The sequence below is a fragment of the Nicotiana tabacum genome, chromosome 12 (assembly GCF_000715075.1).
Source record: "Nicotiana tabacum cultivar K326 chromosome 12, ASM71507v2, whole genome shotgun sequence".
In the NCBI taxonomy this organism is placed as follows: Eukaryota; Viridiplantae; Streptophyta; class Magnoliopsida; order Solanales; family Solanaceae; genus Nicotiana; species Nicotiana tabacum.
The window spans coordinates 4117173-4141089 of NC_134091.1; the positions used below are offsets into that span (position 1 = coordinate 4117173).

Here is a 23917-nt window from a genome sequence, read left to right on the forward strand (position 1 = left end):
ATTATTATTAATTTCTGTTCATGGGTCTCAGAATAATACGTAGTTGGAAAAGTTTATCCATTAGGAATATTGAGATTATTACGTATTTTTCATGCATTTCACTCATGTGCATTGACCTATGACCAGATGGCGTTATATATGCATATATATGTAAATATATGTATATGGGATACGGAAAAAGGTTACGACATTATATACGCACCACCACCTAATCAGCTGGTATATGTTAATGATGTTACCCATAGTGGCCGAGATGATATGACGGGATGCCCTCAGTGGCTTGATGATATTATGTACACCCATACCTATGCATGGCACAACATTTATATGTACGTGGATGACATTTTAAACGGTTTAGAATTTACAAAGTTATTCTGATTTAAAGATGTGTTTTTGTATTCCATGTTTCATCTATATCTTTTATGTACTAAATTTTATGCCTTACATACTTAGTAAATTTTTCGTACTGACTCACAGGGCCTGCGTTTTATCCCTGCAGGTGCAGGTAGGCAAGCTGACGGTCTCCCTTCTTAGGATCCCTTATCAACGAGAGTTGGCGTGCTCCATTTGTTCCGGAGCTGCTTTTGATTTTGGTACGATACATTTGTATACATATATGTATATGGGCATGACATGGCTCAGTCCCGTCTTTGTACAGTTATGTTTTTGTTAGAGGTCTGTGGATAGTATGTCTAGTTTGGTTGTATGTGGCCTTGTCGGCTTTTAGTTTTGGATGTATAGTTGTCTATAGCAACCTTACCGGATCACCCACTATATTCTGCATGTATACGTACATATGCCTTGATGGAAGGTTTCCTTCACGTATGTTATTTTCATAATGCAGCAGATGTTACTCAGGTTCATATCTTAGACACATGCTTAGGGGTGTTTGACAGGTAGGACTTAGGCACCTATCGCGGCCCATCGGTTTGGGTCATGACAAAACATCTCAAACTTGGGAGGTTTGTAACCCTCTGGCAGTTCTACATCCGGCTGTATGCATAGGTCTTCATAATTCAAACCTTCTATCCCTTTGCCTCCTTCGACACCCTGAACTCGACTTGTCAATTTCTTTAGTTCCTCAGCCATGTTCTTGATGAGCAGGTCCTTCTCAGTGAATTCTGGTATATAAGAGATTGGTTGGGTAGAGTGAGGTACGATTTCTACATATATAGGGTTGTTTTGGTGAGTGCTAGGGACTTGGGTGTAGTGGTGATCGTTGGTTGAGTTTTGAGGATCGGGAATGGGTTGTGGTGTATTCTGAAGAGTATGATAGGTAGTAGTTTGTGAGTACTGGATATGTTGATGATAGTGTTGTGGTGGAGTTGGTATCTATAAGGGGCTGGGATTTTGAGGTAGAGTTACGTATTGATGTGGTACGAGAGGGTTTTATGGATGCTAGTTTGGTGTGTCTTGGGGATGCGCTGGGTTTTTAGTGTTTTGTTGGTTGATATAAGGGACGTTCAGGGTGAGGGATAGATTTTCTAAGTTGCGGACCTACTCAAGTTCTTCCTGTAGCTCTAGTATCTTTTTCTCCAACCGTAAAATCAAATCTTTTGGTGCCGGAGTACTCAAACCATCTGAAGTTTCCACATTCTCAGCATTTTCCTTTCGAATACCACTTAAGTTGTCCATTTTAGCCTTCCCTTTGCTTTTCATATTACTTGGGGGAGGAGGAGGTGGAGGGCCTCTAGATCTTGTGTGATATGCTGATGATGCCAGTATGTGCGAACCAACCTTAGGGAATGGGAATAATAAAGAATAAAGAAAAACAAAAAGGTAAACCAGTCAGTAAGGATTCTGAAATGTTTGCAGTATTTAAACATATATTACGGGAATGGAAATTTGCGTCCTATTTTGGGAGCCTCGTTGTGCCCGAGGTAGGCCTAGTGACAAATAGGTTTGGATAAATTCAGTGCCAATAATTTCCTCATTTCATTAATGTAAAAATAAACGACCCAAAATGACACTAAATAAGATAATGTTACTAATGACACTTGGCCTTATTACATTTTAAGAAGAAAGCAAGTAAACCTAATCTACTTGGTCCTAGAAGGACCCTCTCCAGACTAGATGCTCTTGTCGATCAGTACCTCCAGCTCGCGCAAGTTCAGCAGTAAAAAAGCCCTTGCCAAATGTCCTCCTTCATTTCCCTCAGCGTTCTGGCAATCGGTGACCCTTTTTCTCATCTCCCTTCCAACTCCATCAGACAATACTCCAGATATTCCAGCTTCTCGCTGGATTTAGCAGCTCTCTCTTTCCACTCATTGATCATTTCCAGGTCGGGCTTATGCTGCTCATATGCTCAGCTTCAGAATCACGAACCCTTTTGCGCAGCTTGTTATACTTCACCTATGCTTCGGCAACCTCATCTATAACCCTGTTTCCTGGACCAACCCTTGGCTCAAAGATCCCGGCTATGTTATCATCCAACCACAAGGGTTAAAAGTATGAGTGACCCATGATATCGATCCGGCTCCATGGTATCCTTTTCCACAATAATCTTCAAAGTCCACATATGGTGTGCTTCATTCTTATATGGGATGGCATCACCTTGAAAATCAGCTATGAAGTGACTCATCTTGGTGACTCGTGGTATGACCTGTCTCCTGCCTGCCTGTCTCATAACCCTGAGGGGAGCATAAGGCCCAATCAACACCAAGTGTAGAACGTCTCTGGATCTGATGATGAATTCGTCGGTGGGGAACCACTCGAATATCCATTGAACCTGGTCCTCAGTCAAATTGTTGAAAAGTTGTACCCATCCTACATCATCCTCCGACTGAGCAAACATGTCTGGGATATAGGTCATTCTTTTGGGATGATGGAAGGCTATGTGATCATTCTATGGCCTTCATGGAAATTCCTGACGATATTGTCCCTTTTGAAAATTCTCCAACTACCAAACCTGTAACAGCAAATGGCAACCCTCGAAGAATCTCAACCCCTTCTGACATTGTCCCAAAGCCCGGTACATGTCCACAATGATCATAGGGACAATGGTGTATGTCTGTCCCTCTATCTTGTCCATTAAAGTTTTGGCCACCATGGCCAGCCTGGTATGGATTCTGTCCCCTTGAATTGGGAACACTAGCATGCCCAAGAAACACACAATAAATACAAAGACCCTATGATGAATCCAACCCAAGGAGGTGATTGAGAAATCATCATAAAAAATACGGTAAGAGCGACTGTGACCATATCGTTCATAAAGAAAGTCGAAAGGTATATAGGAGTCTTTCAGGCACTTCAAGTTGTCATTCTTCTTTAGCCCCAACATTTTCAGAAATCCCCTAACGGTGCGATTTTCAGGTGCTAATAAACTGAGGCTATCCCAAGGCAACCCGACAAATCCTCCTATTTCTTCTAGAAGAGGAGTCATTTCTATGTCCGTAAAGTGGAACACGGCCCTTTCCTTGTCCCAAAACATAATGGCAGATTCGATCAACATTTTGTTTGGTTAAAGATCCAACAGAGAAGGAAAGTTTCCTAAGACTCATTTCTTATGATTTTGGTCACATGAAGGAAGATCCCTCCACCAATCTAGCAAAAGTGAGGGTATGCTACCAACTATACCAAATCTGGGGACTTCGTGCCTCATTTTTCTGCAAAACAAAATATGGTTAGGCCCTTTTTCTCCTCCAGGTTCGTCTATTTATACAACAATGATTAGCATATTGACACTTATTTCTCCAAATTAATGCACACAATCGTGGTTGTGTCCGTTGGGATTATGGAAAACCCGATGGACTTTTGGGTGAGGTGTTTCTTAAAAGGTCATTATGCGAATAACATATTAACCCGGCTAGGTTTGACCATGATGTATGTACAATTAATCAGAGTAAGGTTGCTATAGAGGTCTAGACTGGGACCTTCAAGCGGACAACTTGAGGGGAAAAAGGCACGGAACCGTCGAACGCACCGCTGATCGACTAGCTTTACCACAAATACGTATTTCCAAATTTAAAAGGGTGATATGTAGGAAGAGCACAAACACTCATCAAGCGTTGCTATAGTATTGATTACGCGCGAGTGGAATATGATGTTAATCATGATTTATGCAACAATAAATAGCATGTTGTCAAGTATTTGCACGTTATGATAAATGCAATATTTAAATAATTGAAAGACAGTTACAAAAAGAAAACAAAGAGACATGTCAGTTTTAGGAAATAAAGGAAATCATAAATGAGCAATTAAATCCAAATAAGGGGCGAAGGTGCACGGGATAAAGCATGATTAAGACTAATTCAAAAATAAGTTCGTTATGGTAACAACCTAATAATATCCCTAGTGGAGTGGCCATGCTGTTGCGCCCCCTTTTTTCCTTCGCGGGGTACGGGTTTCGACATTCATTGAGAGCAACTCGTTTCCTTTTAGGAATTGAGTATTTGAAGAGTCGCCACCTAATGGATTAAGGTGCGTTAGGGAACCTAGAGCAATTAACCAGTTTGCATTACCCGAGATTAGGGTAATGGCTCAAAATAACCTTGAGGAGAAGGTGTTAGGCACACTCGCGGTCCACAACTGTTGGTCCCGGCTGAATTTAGTTATGTGAATTAGTCATTTAATAGGTAAGAAGTCTAAGCACACATTTGCAAATAAAAGGAGTTTAAGCATTTTAAGCGCACATATGTAAATAAAGGACGTTTAGGCAGTTCAAGCACATATATGTAAATAAAAGAAGTTTAGGCAGTTTAAACACATGTAAGTAAAAGAAGTTTAGGCAGTTTAAACACATGTAAGTAAATAAAAGAAGGAAGTCCTAAGTTGGTTAGCCTATAGGATCAATCTGTGTAATGCTCGGTAATCCTCCTCAACTAGAGGGGCGACACGTGATATTAGCACACAGGTCATCATATCGTTTTACTACCCATTACCCTCCCCTTAGTGGTTATATAAGCGAGTTTAATTAATGAACTCTAAGCGTGGTTTACCCGTACCTTCCTTGTGGTCCCGGAGGCATTTCAGACCTCTATACTTAGGCAGTTGCAGACACTTCTAGGGAATTTAAAAGGTAAAATCTAAGCGACAACAAAGAACACATAGGATTGTCAAATTGGGAAGCAATTAGGGGGCTCATGTTTGCCTCCACACATAATCAGATACATAGCACATCTCAAACAACAGATTTTTAAGAAATTCAGAAAGCCCTAGAACATGATATCTAGATGATCATCATAAACACAGAATATGAAGCATTTGTTTTAAAGAGAAGTGGCAGAATCCTGATTAGCCGGCGTACTGGTTTTATAGCCAGTTAAACCTGGCAATTTTACACATAAACAGAGCCCAATTTCATGGTTATAAGACCATTAATTACCTAAGGCTTGCCTAGACGTGAGTCTGTATGCAATTATAATTCTGGGAATTGACTAAGACAACTTGAAGTCCTCCAATCCTATAGGCATACTGAATTAGGTGATTAATGTTACAGAACTGATTTCATGCATGTTTATACTAGAACATAATATCTATGTTGGTTCATTTTAAAACCATTGATTCAGACAGTTATTCATTTAAACAACATATATGCAATCTGAAGTAAATGCAAACAGAGTCCTAAGGAAAGATTTCTAGATGGTCATTTTATCAAGGGTGATTATAGCAGTAGTTTAATGACCGGATTTATAGGTGATAACAACTTATGCAGAATCAGAAATGGAGTGATGAACTATAACATGTTTTCTAATATGCGAAGGTAGTAAACGTGAACATCCTAAGGCAAGATTTCTAATGCAAAGAACATAGACCTATGACATGTTTCTAATGCAAGTAACATAACATATAGACCTAAAGCATGATTTCTATCACAATATCAACCCAAAGCAATAAATTCATATATATATAAACCTAAGAGCATGATTTCTACTGCAGATCACATATATGAACATAAAAGTATGATTTCTATCCAGTTTCCACAAAAATCATGTATGAACTCCACCTTTTTTACTAATTGCCCCAATATTTGTTTACGAATAATATTATTACAAACCAGAATCAAATGAATTACATAAGTAAATGAAACTATGCTATCAGGAGCCTAAATCAGGCCCAAAGTAAACCTGGGGATGCCACGCCTTCAATACAGTCTCAGACACCAAAGATCTCATGGCCAATAGTGTCTTGGTGTGTCAGAGTTCCCTAAGGACCTCAAGGATCTCGAGCAGTGCTCATACCAAGACCTTTCTCAAATAGGGGTTAGTTATGTGCAGTGTGGAAGGGCCAGCCCTGATATTCTAGAGTTTAGAAGGATCTTAAGGATCCTTAAGCAGTACACATACTAGAGGGCACACAATCAGAGAATACACCAAAGTCTTCCAATTATTACTTGATCCATAACAGTTGGGCACAACAGGAGGCATCTGCCACATATTTGGCTTCTGTAGTAGAGAGGGCCACATAATTTTGTTTCTTTTACCCCATGAAATCAAGCAAGATCCCAAAAAGTGTGCCATACCAGTTGTGCTCTTTCTGTCCACCAGATAACCAGCATAATCAACATCAACATACCCAATCACGTCAAAATTATCTCCTAAGGGATAATAGATGACCAAGTCCTGCGTTCTTTTGAGATGCCTTAGAATTTTTTTGGCAGCTTTCAAATGAGATTCTTTAGGACTTGATTGGAATCTAGCACACAACCCAACACTAAACATAATGTCAAGCCTACTGGCTGTTAGGTTTGAGAGATCCAATGATACCCTGATATATAGTTTCATTTATAGGAGAACCAGGTTCGTGTATGCCTAGACGAGTGGCAGTAGTAATGAGAGTATCAATAGTCTTTGAGGTTTCCATTTCAAACCTTTTCTGAAGCTCTTTAATGTATTTATGTTGACTTATCATCATTCCTTTAGAGGTTTGCTTCACTTGTAGCCCCAGGAAGAAGTTTAGTTCCCCCATTATACTTTCTTAAACTCGCTTCCCATAAGTTTTGCACAATCATCACACAGGGAATCATTTGTTGCACTAAAAATGATGTCATTAACATAGCCCTACACAATCAGCAGGTTCCTCCCTCTTTTCTTCAGAAAGAGAGTATTGTCAATTTTCCCTCCAGTGAAACCATTCTCTAGAAGGAACGTGGACAATCTTTCATACCATGCACGAGGGCCCCCCTTCAATCCATATAGAGCCTTGTCAAGCTTTAAAATATGTTTAGGATGTTCATGGCATTCAAAATCGGGTGGTTTTTTGACAAAAACTTCCTTCTTCAAATATCCATCAAGAAATACACTCTTAACATCCATTTGGAAAAGTTTGAGTTACATATGAGATACAAAAGCAATGAGAATTATGATGGCTTCCATTCTTGCAAGAGGGGCAAAAGTTTCATGATAATCAATTCTTTTTTCTTGATTATAGCCTTGGACCACCAGCCTAGCTTTATTTCTTGTTGTATTTCCAAATTCATCAAGCTTGTTTCTGAATATCCACCTAGTTCTAGTAACAGTTCTATTTGAGGGTCGGGGAATTAGGTACCACACATTATTCCTCTCAAATTGATAGAGATCCTATTGCATGGCGACAATCCAGTCAGCATCTTTCAATGCCTTATTCATTTTTTTCGGCTTAATTTGAGACAAGAATACTGGGAAAGCAAATATGTTTCTTGCCTTGATCTAGTCTGAATCCCCGAATCCAAAGGACTGATTACGTTTTGGAGAGGATGTGAGCTTTTGTGCTTCCAGTTAGACGCCTGGGTTTCAGGAAGTGAGGGACCACGTTCCGCCATGTAAGACCGGTCATTGGCATCGATGGAAGTGTGAAAATCACTTCTTTGGTCTGCATTAGGAGTGCTTGATACATCATCAACAACTCTATTATCAGCTTTAGTTGTTATGATAGAGGGACCAGGTTCCTCCAAATTAACTGGAAGTTCTGCTGCATTTTCTTCACTAGGTTCCTTGACTTGAGTCATTAGATCTACCTTGCAATTTTCCACATCAATAACATCTCGAGGGACCTTTGAATAATCTCCATCATGATCATCCTTGTCATGTGATTCTTGAATAGTCATCAACAATAACGAAGATGTACTTCTTTCCTTCTCTGATGGGCATCCTCGTAGGTCCACACAGATCCATATGAAGAAGTTCTAGTGGCATTGAGGTGCTCACTTCCTTCTTTGGCTTGAATGAGGACCTGTCTTGCCTTTCTTTCACACATGCATCACACACCTTGTGATCTTTAAACTTTGACTTCGGCAACCCACGAACCAGGTCCTTCTTGATCAGCTTGTTTAATAGAGTGAAACTTGTATGTCCCAATCTTCTATGCCATAGTTCAGCATCATCATTAACAACACTCAGACTTGTAATCACCACCATTAAGAGATTTAAAGTCTGCAACATAAATGTTTTTTAACCTTTTTGCAATCAAAACCACTTCACCAGTTATAAGATTGGTGACAGTGCAAGACTTTGACAAGAACTTCACTTTGTTTCCTTTGTCACAGATTTGAGAGACACTCAACAGGCTATACTTCAAGACATTCACATAATACACATTCTCAATTGAGTGAGAGTGTGTTTTTCCAATCTTTCTAATTCCCTGAATGTATCCCTTTTTACCATTTCAAAAGGATACACTCCTACTTTACAGAGCCTTGAGTGAAAGGGAATCATCCATTCTTCTAATCATGTGTTTAAAGCAGCCACTATCCATGTACTATTTTGACTGCTTTCCTTTACTACTGCCTGCACAAGAGAATCAAATATTAGAATTAGGAACCCAAACAAGTTTGGGTCCCTTGTAATAAGAAAAAGGGAGAATCAAACTTCTTTTTGTCCATGCAAGCATCGCACATTTCTTTTTTAGAGAATAAAGTTCCTTAGCAGTAGATACTTTTTAAACAAAAACTTTATTTTTTTTATTGTGACTGAAACTTTGCTTTACAAGAATTTTTGTAATGAGCAATCTTACCACAGTGAGTGTAAAGCCAGTTATCAGGCAAAGTAACATACTAGCTATGTGGGTTATAGGGAAATGTTTCCTTGTGGAACCGATTCCTTGCTTGTTCCCCCATTACTTTTATACATGGAAGTGATTGTATTAGAGGACGAAGTCCACTTCAAAGATTTAGCCAGATCACTTTTAATCCTACTTAAATCTTTCTGAAGTTGTCTATTTTTTTCAAATTCAGCGACAAGACTCAATTTTACATTTTTGAGTTCATTTTCAAGCTTAAGGTGTGCCTCACTTTCCACTTCCTTTCCTTTAGAGGAGTTCATGCATTTTTCCACTAGATTTTTAAGAGGATATTTTCTTTCTTTGTTTCCTCCACTATTTCCTTCAAATCTATAACTACAACAACCAGATCATTTATCTCTTGTTCTAACTCTCTGATTTTCTCAGTTAAAATATTTTTATCATTAATGAGGTTTTGGTAAGCATCAATTAAAACATTAGCTAAAGATATCAGCTTCTTTATTGAATAAGACTTCAAATTTTTTTGAACGTCCAAAAAGTTTACCTGATCGTCATCATCTTCTTCATCCTCTTTAGGTTGTGGTAAGCATCAATTAAAACATTAGCTAAATATACTGGCTTCTTTTTAGAATAAGACTTCAAATTTCTTTGAACGTCTAGAAAGTTTACCTCATCATCATCATCTTGTTCATCCTCTTTAGATTTTGTCATCAGTGCAAATATGAAATCATATTCTACATTTGTGCTTTCAACGACCATCATGGAGGTATCTACATGTTCATCATCACCCTCAGATTCACTAGAGGAATCTCCCCAGGCAGCCAGAGCTTGCTTTACAATTATCAGCGACATCTCTTCTCTTGAACTTCCTATCGAGGACGTTCCTCTTAACCATCTTGTCAGCATTGTGTTTGTAATGGACCTACTTGTGAAGAGGACAATCTTTGATGAAATGTCCTGGCTTTCTGCACTTGTGACAACAATCGTATTCTTTAGTGTTTCTGCTAGAGCTGCCCTTCTTGGGAATGCCTCAATTGCTATGAACCATTTTCTGAAATCTTGGTGGTTTGTAGGTTGATTGACCTTTTTCAAAATTTGGTGGAAAAGCCATGTAGATCCTTTCTAGGTGTTAGCTTTATAAAAAGAACCCGATCTGATACTAATTGATGTAAATTAAGAGTCCATCAAACTATATAGAGAATCTGGTTCTCTATCAGTTCCCACAGAACACACGTACACACAGAGAGGTAAGTAAATAACACAACAATATTATACGTGGAAAACTTCTAGTTCATGGGATTAAAAATCATGACCTACACTCGTAGGATTTCAACTTCACTAACCGAGCAACTTTAAATTACAATATATTGTAACCTAGGAATTAAACTCTTAAACTCTTACCTTCTTGAAATAACTATATTGCAAGCGTTAATCTAGGAATTAAACTCTTAATCCCTCACCTACTCACAATAGCTATATTGTAAGTCTCTTTGTAATAACTCTACTACAAAGCTAATCACAGAATATGATTTAAGAGATGTCCTACGAAATGCTTCTAAACAAGCTGAGTAGGAATTATAATTTATAAAACAATACAAAGACACAATAACACTAAAGGACATACGACATAATCAATATTAGGATCTGGTCATTTGTTATGTTGATGTTGTGTTCTTCAATGCCTTGCAGAGAATGAAGGCGACTACACGCTTGAGAGATAAAATCAATGTTAGGTTTTGCAAGTGTGTGTTAAAATCACTTACCTCATGTTGATAATATAAGTTTGAAGCAGCTTTAACAGCTGTTAGATTTGACTTGTACTGTCAACAGAGGAATTGATCTCTATCTGTTCCCTCTGCCATTCCCTTAACTGATTTCATTAAAACTTGTGCCAGGCATTTGACTTGTTGTTCTGAGCACTAAGAGGCTTTGTATCAGGTTCTCTATCTAGTTTTCATATGAAATTTGTTAAATCAAACCAACAAGGTACATAACTTATCATACTCTAAAATATTTTTTTTCCCTTCTAAAAGCTCGGCCAATCACCTTAAACTAAAGATGTCTAATGGGCCGGGTTGACCCATAACCGGACCGGCCCGATACATATGGGACCGAGTGGGGCTGGGTAGGAGGGGTAGACCGAGTTGGTCCGTTTAAATTTTGGTAACGGTTAACCGGACCGGTCAAACCCGGTTCATGTGAACAGTACCGTGTACCGGTTAAACCGGCCCAGCCCGGCCTGGTACAACCTTTTTTTTGTTTTTTTTAGATTTTTTGAATTAAGTGGGGCCCACTAACCGTTAGCAATAGTCAGACCTGGCAGGGATCCGTTTCCCAACGTGTTAATTGCATTAATAGCCTTTTTTTTCTTTAAAATTAAACCTTTTTTAATTTACAAAATTAACCTTCTCTAAAACTATAAATACACCCCCCTCTTCTTCGTTTCTTCACTCAACTCTCATTTCTCAATCTCAATTTCTCTCATTCTCCAATTTTCAAGATTTCAAGTCTCAATCTCAAATTCTCAATTCTCAAATCTCAATTCAATTTAAATCATGCCCCGTACTTCTAGAGTGCGCTCATATATTTGGCAATACTTTGAGGTGGTAGAAGAAAATGAAGAAGGTCAGAAAGTAAAGTGCAAGAACTGTGGTCAAGTCTTAAATTTTCGTTCAGAGTCTGGCACAGACACTTTAAGGAGGCATATAAAGTATTGTCTTGAGCGTCCTCCGGAAATTCGCATCTAAGAATTTAAGACAATTTGTGTTATTTTAAAATTATTAGACGTATTTATGCTTAATGTTTTAGTTTGTTAGATTAATTTGAAGTATTGTTAATTTATTATGCATGAAAATTTAGTTTTACTATTTTTTGTTAATTTACTTTTTAAATGCAAACTATATTTTGAAATATATGTAGCACTTGCAATTTATATTAATACTTTTGTATTAATATAACTTGTAATCTTTAAATTAATACAAATTATTAATATAACTTTCAATAGTTATACAAAATACAAAAAAAATAAAAAAATACACTAAACCCGGCCCGGCCCGGCCCCCTTAACCCCGTAACCCTTATGGTTCAATTTTTACCCGGATGAACCCAAACCCGTTAAACTCGTTAAGCCCCAACCCGTAACCGGCCCGGACCGTAACCGTTACAGGTCCAAAAATAGCAACCCGGCCCAACCCGGCCCAGCCCGGCCCAGCCCGGCCCAGCCCGGCCCAGCCCGGCCCAGCCCGGCCCACCATTTAACACCTATACCTTAAACTTTAGAAAAAATACTTTTGACAAAAAAAAAAAAAGGAATTGGCCAAAAAAAAAGCTTGGCCAAGCATTCTAGCAAAGGCGCTGCTCTTAGTACCCCGTCAAGCATGGGGAAGACAGCCTCACGCAGAGATGCAGCCGCCCGAGCTGAACGTAAATTCGAAAAGAAGCTCGAGTTTTATGCTAAGGTTAAACAGACAGTTACTTCATTAGCTGCCCAGAAGTCTATTACTAAGAAGAAAGTAAGAAGCAGGCAAAAGAAATTAAAGGCTTATGATCTTTCCGAGCTTTCGGAGTTTCTCCCAGAGTTCAAAGCCTCTCAGCAACCAAAACCTGCAGAGTTCAAGTTGAAAAGTAAAAATAGGAAAAATTTAGTGTTGAAGGAAGGCAATCAGTTTCATGCAGTTGTTAATCATCCTGCTTTCCAGGCAGATCCGTTGGGTGCCATTCATCAACATCTTCAAAGCACGCAGCCGACCCTGGATGAAAAGCCAAAAAGAAGGGAAAACAAAAATGGAAATAGAAAAGGAAAAAAGAAATCTACCAACTGTCGCCGGTCGTTACCGCTCGAACCACCGCGACTTTCCACCACCTCAACCAACGACCACCAACGTCATTGCGCTTTGCATGGTGCGACGTGGTGCGGCGTGGAGCGACGTGGTGCGGCTTGGTGCGACGTCATGCCATGGGCACGCCCTGCCATGTCCTGCGACGTCCTGACACGTCCTGCCATGTCCTGCCATGTCCTGACTCGTGCATGGCCACGCCCTGCCATGTCCTGCGGCGCCACAGTCAATGGAGATATAGTGTGCACTTCAACTTCACTTTCTTTTCTGCTTCTTCTAGTAAAGATCCCCATTTGCCAAATTTTGGCGTGTTGGTCTGTGTTCATAGTAGTTCATAGTGCTACTAAATTAGCAGCTATTTACCGCTATGATCTTTCCTAGAACGTGCAGGAAAAGCGATTAAGGTAAATCTTATCGTTCTCTTGCCTTGTCATGTATCGGTCGAATGCCATCATTCATCCGTTGAGTTAGTTGCAACTTGCAAAAGGTACGCAAAGAGCGTTACATTAAAGTATTTTGCAAAGAGCCTCGATGCAATTTGTCTGGTTTAACATAGAAGATTCACTACAATTCAACAGAATTTAGAAAAACAATTTTTGTTTAATTAAAACTTCCTATTTTCAAACTTTATTTCAGATCTTTTTTTCTTTTAATGATGTAATATGCGCACTTCATTTTAAAAAAAATAAATAAAGACTGTTAGATAACCAACTACATACTTTATTGTGCACAAATTTATTTTTTATTCAATTTCAAAATTCGAACATAAATACTACTAGCCATATATAAATGAACATCAATGACTAATACTCGAGGTTCAATGATTTCTATCATCTCAAGCTTAATCAACTGATTTGAAAACATTTTCTTAGACATTTGATCCACAATTACAAACATATCTAGATCTTAGTGAACTCATCTAGAAGAACTGTTGATATATTTTGTAATGAGCTGATCAACAATGGTTGTGTAAACCTTCTCAGTGGGATGATAACTATCCCAAAAAATATACTTTGTATCATCTTCACATGTTCCACTAAATTTGTTGCATAGTAATGCCACCTCTATGTTTCCTGTGCCACAACACCCTTTCGCTGCTTCTTCAAATCCTACAACCATTGATTCATAATCACAAAATTAATAAAAGAAGAACACAAGAAATTAAAAGACAAAAGATGAAGAATCTCAAAAAAGTCTAGAGATATGATAAATAAATGGACCTTAGATCTAACTCAACCCTAAATTTGAGCTTTTTAGCTCATGAGAAGAAGGTTGTCCAAAATCGGTGGCAAAATAGATTTAAAAAATAGTTATCCATCCATATTATCCACTAAAAAATGGGTTAGACAATGAGCTTTTGAAAAATGGGTCAAATATGGAGAAAAAAATTATATTATCCACTTAGAAAATGGATAATCATTGGGTTTAACTTTTACATTTGTAAGGACTAAATTTTGGGTTCCTCAAATTTGGGAGACTAGAAATTCTCCCAAAAGTAATCATATTCAAGAAGACATGGATATCCATATTATCCTCCGGTTAATCTATTTTTTATCCATACTAAATTTATCTATTTTTTCATTACCTATTTTTTACCCGCCCATATTCAATCCAACCATCCTGTTTGCCATCCCTACCCACAATCATATAAGAAGACCAAATATAAACATCCAACCCGATGTAGGAATTACTCGACAATATATGAGTTTATAGAAGGTTAATGTCTATTATACCATATTTTTGGGGGTTAAGAATGAGATCAAGTAGAGGATTGTAGATATCAACTAAAACCAGTCTGGACTGAGGCAACCTTTTGGATAAAGAATCAAATGCAATAGAGAACTTGGTGTTGGCCAATTGTGCACCATCGTTGTATTTTTGAATACACTCTCTACTAAGCCCTCCAGCAAGTGTTCTTTGTGATGGCAAACATCCTATTGGTGGAACTCCAAAAATCCAATATTTTCTTGCTCCCAACTTGTACAATTCCTTGCCCCCAAAAAAAATTGAATCAGTATATATGTAATTTACTGAAAATTTGTTTTGTTATTAATGGTACTAAAAAAACTATCTTTATAAAGGAATTCAGCCATTTTGAGAGACAACTATATTAAGAGCATATGTCAATATACTTGTTAAGGCTCCCTTAGATGATCAAGACTAAGATAAAGATAGTGTAACTATATTTAACTATTGACTATTAAAGCGATTTGTTTTTCTTTTAATATAGGAATGTGTAAAATTCTCTTTATCTAAAGATGAAAAAATTAAGAAATTCAAAGAATTTAATAATGAAGATTATATTTGTGAAATATTAAATAAATAAGGTAATATCTAAATTCTTTATTTGTTCAATCATAATCTAAAAGCCACCGGCAGTGGCAAGTGAATGAGTGATCACCTATAGGGTGTGGACGTGTGGTAAAGTGATGATTAGTGTTGGCCGTAGTTGGTAGAGGAAGTTAGTGATCATGGTTGTGAATGATAGTCAGGCGTGATGAATATACGGTGCAAGCAGTCCCTCACATCGGTTAAGGAATGAAGGATTTGATCTCTTAATTTATATGGCTTGGGCAATCCTGGCCTCATCACCTAACTTTTGCAGTTGAGTTAAACCCAAGATCTATTTTATTATCATAGTATCAGAGCGAAATTCATCCAAATTCTTTGTTTTATTGGTGTTGCCTCCCATATTATATTGTCTATGGTCAAGTTGCTAGGGTGTTTAGTCTCCCATATCGGCTAATTTTTTTTTCATAAATCTCAGTCATAAACAGTAACCATAAATTTGAAACTAAGCATAGAGGTATACATACTAACTTTTAGAAATTTAGAAGCTTCAGCCACCATGAGATCAGTATATGAGTTAATATCCTGCTTCAAGCGAATTCCAGCGGTGAAGTAAGTATTGGCTAGATCGTCAGTACCAGCAACCACCATAAATAAGCTATTTTTCAGAATATAATTAGCTTCTTCTTCCCCAACTAACCCTTTCAGCTTCACAATATATTCCTTGAACTGCGTTAATTGTGTTGATAGAGGTATGGCAGCCTGATTACATATATTTAAGAAAAAAATAGGACCAAGTGTTAGTGTTCCTTTCTATTTTTTTTTAACAAATGTAGGGAAGCCCAGTGCGCTAAGCTCCTGTTATGGTCCAGGGAAGCGTCGGACCACAAGGGTCTATTGTACGCAACCTTACCCTATATTTCTGCAAGAGGCTGTTTCCACGGCTCGAACTCGTGACCTCCTGGTCATAAGGCAGCAACTTTACCAGTTGCACCAAGGCTCCCTTCTTTGACAAGAATGATCAGTGCTGCTAATTGAAAATGATTACTCTAACCTAACGGATAATATAATGAATAGAAAGTTACCACGATGGTAGCCGTTTGAGGATCATATCCACAACCTCCAGATGCAAAGCTTACTCCAGTTTTTATATCTTCAGATTTCAAATTTGGATCTAAATAAGCTGGCATGAGCTCTTTTATCCCCAGTTCTTCCGCTAAAATGGACAAGCACAGAGTTATGTCATACTTGGCTGATGTAGCTTATTAGATATGCGTCTGATTGAATATACATAGAATATACGCGCGCGACGCATACAACACACACACACACACGCATATATATATATATATATATATATATATATATATATATATATATATTAACAATAAATTAATAAAAATTCAAATCCTTGACCTAAATTTGGCTGCACTTATAGGTTTTCAAATACTATTTCCTCTTTTCTAATTTATATGACACATTTTCCGTATTAACTTGTCCAAAAAGAATGACATTTTTATATAGAGAAAATGCATAAAAACCCCATTCAACTTGTCCTGAAAAATTATGTACACACCTAAATTTTACGGGTGTCCTAGTTCCACCCTATTCTTATTCAAAGGGAAATTAGTACCTCCTTTAAAGGTGAGGTGACAGAGAAACTAATTTCACCTTACTCAAAGCGCGTGGAAGGCTGAGAAAATGTAAAAAGCTACTTAATTTGTACAGATGTTAATTTTCCATTAGTTGTTACATTTAATTACACTTAATTAGCTGTATTTGGTGTAATACTAACCCTTTTTATTTTCATTTTCCTGTTTTCTTTTCTTCTCCTTCCTTTTTCCTTTTCTTCTTTCTCCTTCTACCATTGTCACAACAGAGCAGCACCATACAATCATAATTGTAACAGAACAAAAATTAAAGATTGATAGCTCTTTCTACACCTATTTTATCATCTCCTTCACCCTCCAATTGTTCTTCACAGCTTGGTCGGAGCAAACAACCAAGATGAAAACGAAAACCCAATACTTTATTGGATCTTTCTTAGCTTCCTCTTGCTTTGCGGTTGTGCTCTATACATTAACTTTACTTTATATATTTATCTTTTGACCAAGAAGAAGAAAATTGACGAGAAAACCCCAAAAAAAGAGACCATTTTCTTGTCAATATAGTTAGCTAGTTTCTCTTGCAAAGGTTCCAGCAAAAAAACTTTTTCCCCAAAAAGAGAGACCATTTTCTTGTCAATATAGTCTGCTAGTTTCTCTTGCAAAGGTTCCATCAAAAAAACTTTTTATGAAAAAGTCACTTCTTAATTTGTAATTTGGTTGCCCATGGAGATCTGACAAATATGACTGAAATTTCTTAGGCAAGCTAGAAAAGTTGATAAAAATGTTTGGAATATTTTTAAGGAGAGAAAGAAAGGTTCGGTTGGGGAGGGGGATGATCATTCCGGTCAAAGAAAGAAAAAAATGAAAAAAAATTGTGAAAATGCCACGTGTCAGCGCGAGTAAACACTACTTGGGTAGAATTAGGTTGTGGCATTTTAGGGGTTAAATAAATTCATCTTGGATAAGGATACGGTGGTAATAGGACACCCGTGAAGTTTAGATGTGTAAATGATTTTTCAGGACAAGTTGAATGGGGTCTTTATGCATTTTTCTTTTATATATTTGAAAAGAATTTAACTTCAAACTTTCTATTCTATATCTATTATATCCTTATGAGAAGCATTTATAACTATATACACGCACATGTTAAAGAATGTTTAACTATAACTATATACCGAAGGACTTGAGAGTGGCATCGAGGGATTTATCAAATATGTGATGTGCTACGCCTGAATGATGCATGGGGACTTCCGAATGACATATTTAAATCACAAATTTAAAAAAGTAATTGCATCACATAAATTGAAACTGCCGGAGTACCTATCAAGTCGGCTGGCGTCTTGCCATTGCTGAACCTTCCTGTTGGCATTCCGCCCATGAAATCCTTACCATAAGGCTGAAAATTACACTTTATTAGCGTCTTTAAATAGTTATTATTTCCTTGATCCACAATTGAATCTCCAAAAGCAAACACTGCCTTAAAAATCATATTATGTGGGAGCTTCACATTTGCTTCACATACACTAAATAACACAAAATTAATATAGAGTAAAACCTTGACCATATGCAGCAAACACTTTACTATACCAAAAGAAAACATTGTATATAACTTCAAAATACTTCCTTTTCAAGAAATCAAACATTTTGTAATTGACTAGTTATAGTACTCGGGTTTGTATAATTGTATTTGCTTTGTAGTCCACTTATTTGGTTGACAACATTGATTGTTAGGGGCGTTAGGAATAAGTCTCAAATAGGTTTGTTAATAGTGGCGGCGTAATTATTTATAATAATGGAGTCTTAATTATTGTACTGTTTGCAACTTCCACTTCCAACCAAGAGATTGTGAGTTCGAGTCTCCCCAAGAGCAAGGTGGGAAGTTCTTGGAGGGAAGGATGCCGGGGGTCTATTTGGAAATAGCCTCTCTACCCTAGGGTAGGGATAAGGTCTGCGTACACACTACCCTCCCCAGACCCCACTAAGTGGGATTATACTGGGTTGTTGTTGTTGTTGTTTAGCTTTATTAATGGACGTGAAGGAATATGAATGAACGTCCTTTTTGGGGGAGATTGATTTTATGATTCATTATAAATATGCTTTTAGATATATGTCCCGAGATCGGTAATAAACTTGCTATTTAGCTACTTAATTCATTTTGAAGGATTTAATTAATTGTACGGATAATTCACTAAACAAAATTAAGCCAATAATGCACATCCTTCTTTTAACTAAAGCCAAGAGATTAGATTACCTCCTATATATGTACTCTGCTTTTGGTCATAATTAATATACCACGCTGAAGCTGGCTTTAATAATAAAAACCAATAAGCTAAGAGTACAACAATTTGGCATGGATGGTCCAAATACTATTCATATATTAATTAGAATACCGTTAAAATATCTCATTAGCCCATAAAATGTTTGGTGCTTTTTTATGAGCACGTCATAAAAATTTCATTCTTCTCTTTCTCTATTTAATTAAAAAAAAAGAAGAAGAATTTAGAAAGAATTCCTCGCATAACTTTCTTCTGGAAAGTGCAAACCTCCGTTCAATTAATGAACACCCCCCACCCCCACCCCACCCCCCGTGTTATACCGGAAGAAGGCATCAGAGACTCCAATCAAATAGCAGAAATGGAGATACATAGAGTATTGATTTAATTAATTTGGATTTGTATCGTATAGAATATGCCCACCAAGGATAGTAAACTGTTTCATCCTGGTTACCCTAAAATCGAATAACAATTGAATGTATATGGTTTTAAGGACACATGATATAACTTGGCACAAATTAAGAAGAACAAATTAATATTAATATTGATATTGACTATGAAAGAATAAATGTAAACCACACAAATTAAACAGTCTTGGCCCTCGAGTTTGTCACTCTTGAACCAAATATGTTTCAACTGGCTTATGAACAAAATAACAAGATAATGAAAGCTAGAAAATGACAGTATATTGCTTTGTATTGCGTGGATATGATATCGTTTACAAATGATCAGACCCCTTTATATAGTACTCTAGATGCAATTCTATATGAGGTAAGAAATCCCATAATTGGCTAATTAATCAGCCTCTTCTTGATATGTGCCGGAATTCGCATCATGATCCTCGCCTGATTGTGGATATTTCGACTTTCTATTATTTGGCTTGGCAAGCTTCCTTGTATCTCTATCTTGTTCGGTCTCAGGCCACGAGCTCGGCAACCTAACTTTACATCATGGTTCGATATAACTCGAGGCTGAACCTCAAGCCATCATGTTCTGGTCTTGATTAGTCATACAAAAAGGGCAAACCCGATTTTCACCGAATACAGATAGTCCCCTCATTTTTCGGAGAGAAGATGACGAGAAACGATATGAATTTTCGGGTTCCGTCTCGATGGGCTGTAACGCAAGTGATGAACGTCACTTATATGCCCAATCATGACGTAAGCAATGACTCAAAACGTCCCGTCGATCCAGTTACCAAGGCATTAAATGCTTGTCAGTTTTAGGTCGGCCACCATGAGTTCTGAACCGTCACCGGCAAACTATAAGCACCGCAACCTTCCTCTATTCAAACGTTACGTTCAATGTTTCTCCCATTCTTTCTTCTCTTCCAAGATTTCTTCATTTTACAAATCTTGCACCCAGATTTCTTGAACTTTTAACAAAATCACATACCATCCTTATTCCCTTTTATTCTGTTCTATAATGGCAAAGACTTCCAAAACAGTACCACAAAAGCAGGCTGCCTCTTCTTCATGGCCCGCCAACGACGGATCGACGGCGGATTATCCCCTTGAGGATTTCATTACAGGAGGGTGTCCTACTATCGCCTATTTTAGGATTGAAAAGAACTCCTCAGTACCTGGTTGATGTAAATCAGTCTCGAAGTACATATGTATGATAACCGATGATCTCCTTCCCAGAGTTAAATAGGATTTCCATTGAGTTAATAAACATGTAGTGGTACGTTCGCCTGAGGAGTCGATCACTACCCACGTGGAGGGTTTCCTGAGTGTTTACACTTACCCTTTAATGTTGGGTCCCTTAGATCCTATCATCGCCATCTTTTGTAAGAGGTATGACGTGACCCTCGGCCAGATCCATCCCTCCTCTTGGAGAATAGTGATTCTCCTCCGGTTCTTCGTGAGCAAAATCGAGGGACGTCTTTTGACCCTCGATCACCTTATGCAGCTTTACAGTCCCCGAATCTATCGAGGTGGGCTAATTAAGCTTGCTCGTTGTGCTGTCAAGGCCCCATTCTTGAGCATAGACGAAGGCTCGAGTCCGAGGTTGGATGGGCTGATTTTTCTGGATAAGGACTTCAGACCTGATCCCTGCTAAAGACATATCGTTTCCTGAAAATGGAATGTGAATCGTAAGTATTACTTCACCTTGAATGTCCAACTTTGTCATTTTACTTCTTATATTCTTTCCTCATCTATATTTTTGGTGTTGCAGTTGTGGCTCATGTGCCGGAAGTAGTCCCCGATCTCAAGCAATGGGTTGAGGGTCTAGTATTGTAGAGACCATACTCCGAGCGTGCTTGGACTGAGTTATCGAAGGGTCGATGGAAGGCCCGTAATCATGGTAATTTTCTTTCTCAGAACGGTTATCGTTTGGGGATTATTTTTGAGCTTACTCGTCTTTTTTCCTTTGTAGACCTCGGGAAAGATGTAGCATTGAGGCCCTCATCTGACGAAGAAGAAGTCCTTACCCAACCACCTACTTCGAAGCAGACCAAAGAGAAGAAGAGAAAAAGAGCTCCGATTTCTCCGGGCTCGAAAAAGAAAAGACAGTTGAGGCGGCCCCGCAAGCCTAAGATGGGACACTAGTGCTATGCTTTCGGACTCGATCCACCGATTAAGGGATGAGTCCGAAGAAGAAGAAGAAGATAATAGTTCCAAACTGGTGACCCGCGTGCGGGCTGGTGTCACAGTACAAAAGTACTCCGAACTGAAGGAGGCTGATGAGGGAGCCTCGGCCGAAGTTCCTAAACCAGAAAGAGTTGAGGACACTCCGTCCCAAGTTGAGATGGTCGAGGGAGAAACTGGGGGAGAGGATTATCGAGTAGCTGAAGATGTCCCAAGGGACGATCTTGGAATGATTGATATTTTTGAATACCCTCATTTTTTGGACGCCACGATTCGTGAGGCCAATATGTTGGAAGGTCGCTCTTGAGAGGGTCCTCAAGGGGTGGTTGATATCCACGGCTTCGTGGATGGGGGTAGAGTTTGCCGCTTTGGTAGATGTCACTGGGCTTGGTGACTTACCGGTGCCAAAAAAGCACTGCCATCAGGAGATACTAGGTCTTTATCGAGGCCAAAATTGGTGGACCGGTTCCCGACACCAAGTGTTAACCCCGATCATAGGCGTAACATAGTGCTTTCTGTCCCGGATGATGCCCGGGTCTTCTTTCCACCCATAGGGATTGCTAGCTACCTCAGATGCTTGGTGATCGAGGAAGACCAAGCCATGATGAATGCGGTGGGAGCTGCTTGCCTGTTCAACGAGGCCCAACATGCTCTGAATCGGGTAACTTTGAAGGCCATTCCATTATCTCTTTTAAACTTGGAGTTGTAGGTAATTCTAACATCTTCCTCCTTGCTTGTAGGCTTCAATGTTACATCATGAGGCTTTCCTTCAAATCCGGGAGGAGGGCGAGGCTGAGGTTCGGGACCTCACTGAGAAAAATGACACCTAAAAGCTTCTTAGTAAGAAGCTTCAGGGAAATTTAGTGACGGCTTAGGATGAGCATGTCGAGATGGACGAGCAGGTATTCCGAGTGCTTTACGATAGTGAAGATGAATTGGAGATAACGACTAACAATCCGATTTTGCAGGTCCTACAGAGGCTCAAATAGATCAGGGATCTTCATAAACAAATAGATGCAATACGAGCCGAGGCTGAAGATTTCAAGAAGAATATGGACATCTTACCCTCAAAAAAAGAGGCCATCCAAGCAGAGTTGGAGTCGTCCGAGTCCCAGCTCTGTGTTGCAAAAGAGAAAACCTCGGTGAAAGCTAAGAAAATCAAGGAGCTTTAGTCCCAATTAGCTAACTTCTCCAATGAGCCTGAGGAAACCAAATCTGAGGTGGTCGCGGCCAACACCAAGGCACACTCTTTGAACCGATGTAACGTTACCTGTAGCTTGTCTAGGTATCTTTGCATGCGTTCTTCTCTCACTTCGAACGTTCCATTAACTTGGTTCACTACAAGGAGGGAGTCACACTTAGCTTCAATCACTTCCGCCCCAAGCCTTTGGCCAATTCGAGTCCTGCAATCCTGACCTCATATTCGGCCTCGTTGTTAGTCAATTTTACAGTTCTAATAGATTGTCTAAATATATTGCTTGTGGGTGGTTTCAGTACGATGCCAAGTCTGGACCCTTTTACCTTCTAGGCACCATCCATAAAGAGGGTCCCCATGCTTGAAGATGTTCCCGAGTTTATCAACAACTCTATTTCAACTTCGGGTATTAGGGCCAGCGTAAAGTCGGTCACAAAATCTGCAAAAATTTGTGATTTGATGGTTGTTCGGGGTTGATATTCGATATAGTACCCGCTGATTTCTGTGGCCCATTTAGCCAAACATCTCGAGAATTCGGGTTTATGCATTATATTTCGTAAAGGGTAGGTTGTCAAAACACATATAGGATGGCACTGAAAATATGGTTTCAGTTTCCTAGAGGCACTTAGCAAGGCATGTGCCAATTTTTCTAGGTGAGGATATCTTGTTTCGGCCTCACCTAAGGTCCTACTAACATAATAAATTGAAAATTGTGTACCTTGTTCTTCTTGGACTAGGACTCCACTTACCACTATTTCCGATACCGCTAGGTACAAGTATAGTCGTTCGTCAGCCTTCGGCATGTGAAGCAATGGTGGGCTCGATAAGTATCATTTAAGTTCCTCTAAAACCCATTGGCATTCTAGGGTCCATGTGAAGTAATTTTTATTTTTCATCAACAAGAAAAATCGATGACTTTTATCGGACGACCTCGAGATGAATCGCCTAAGGCTGTAATGCGCCCGGATAGCCTTTGTACAACCTTCACATTATAGACTACCGTGATATCCTCGATAGCCTTTATCTTGTCGGGGTTAATCTCGATCCCTCGATTGGATACCATGAATCCGAGAAATTCATCAGACCCGACCCTGAATGCACATTTTTCTTCAAATGATCCTCTGATCGCAAGGACTTAACTAGCATATTGTTAATATAAACTTCCATAGTTTTTCCTATTTATTCTTCGAAC

General features: G+C 38.7%; 1 protein-coding gene across 1 annotated transcript; it reads right to left on the bottom strand.

Moving 5' to 3' along the window:
- Positions 1–13511: 13511 nt before the first annotated feature.
- On the bottom strand, positions 13512–18308 carry LOC107791564 (GDSL esterase/lipase EXL3-like). The gene is made up of 5 exons (XM_016613650.2): positions 17987–18308; positions 16145–16275; positions 15591–15821; positions 14504–14759; positions 13512–13879 (listed from the first exon to the last, which is right to left on the bottom strand). Exons 1-5 carry the CDS (start codon positions 18264–18266, stop codon positions 13686–13688), a joined length of 1092 nt encoding a protein of 363 aa, XP_016469136.1. The 5' UTR covers positions 18267–18308; the 3' UTR covers positions 13512–13685.
- Between the last annotated feature and the right edge of the window lie 5609 nt (positions 18309–23917).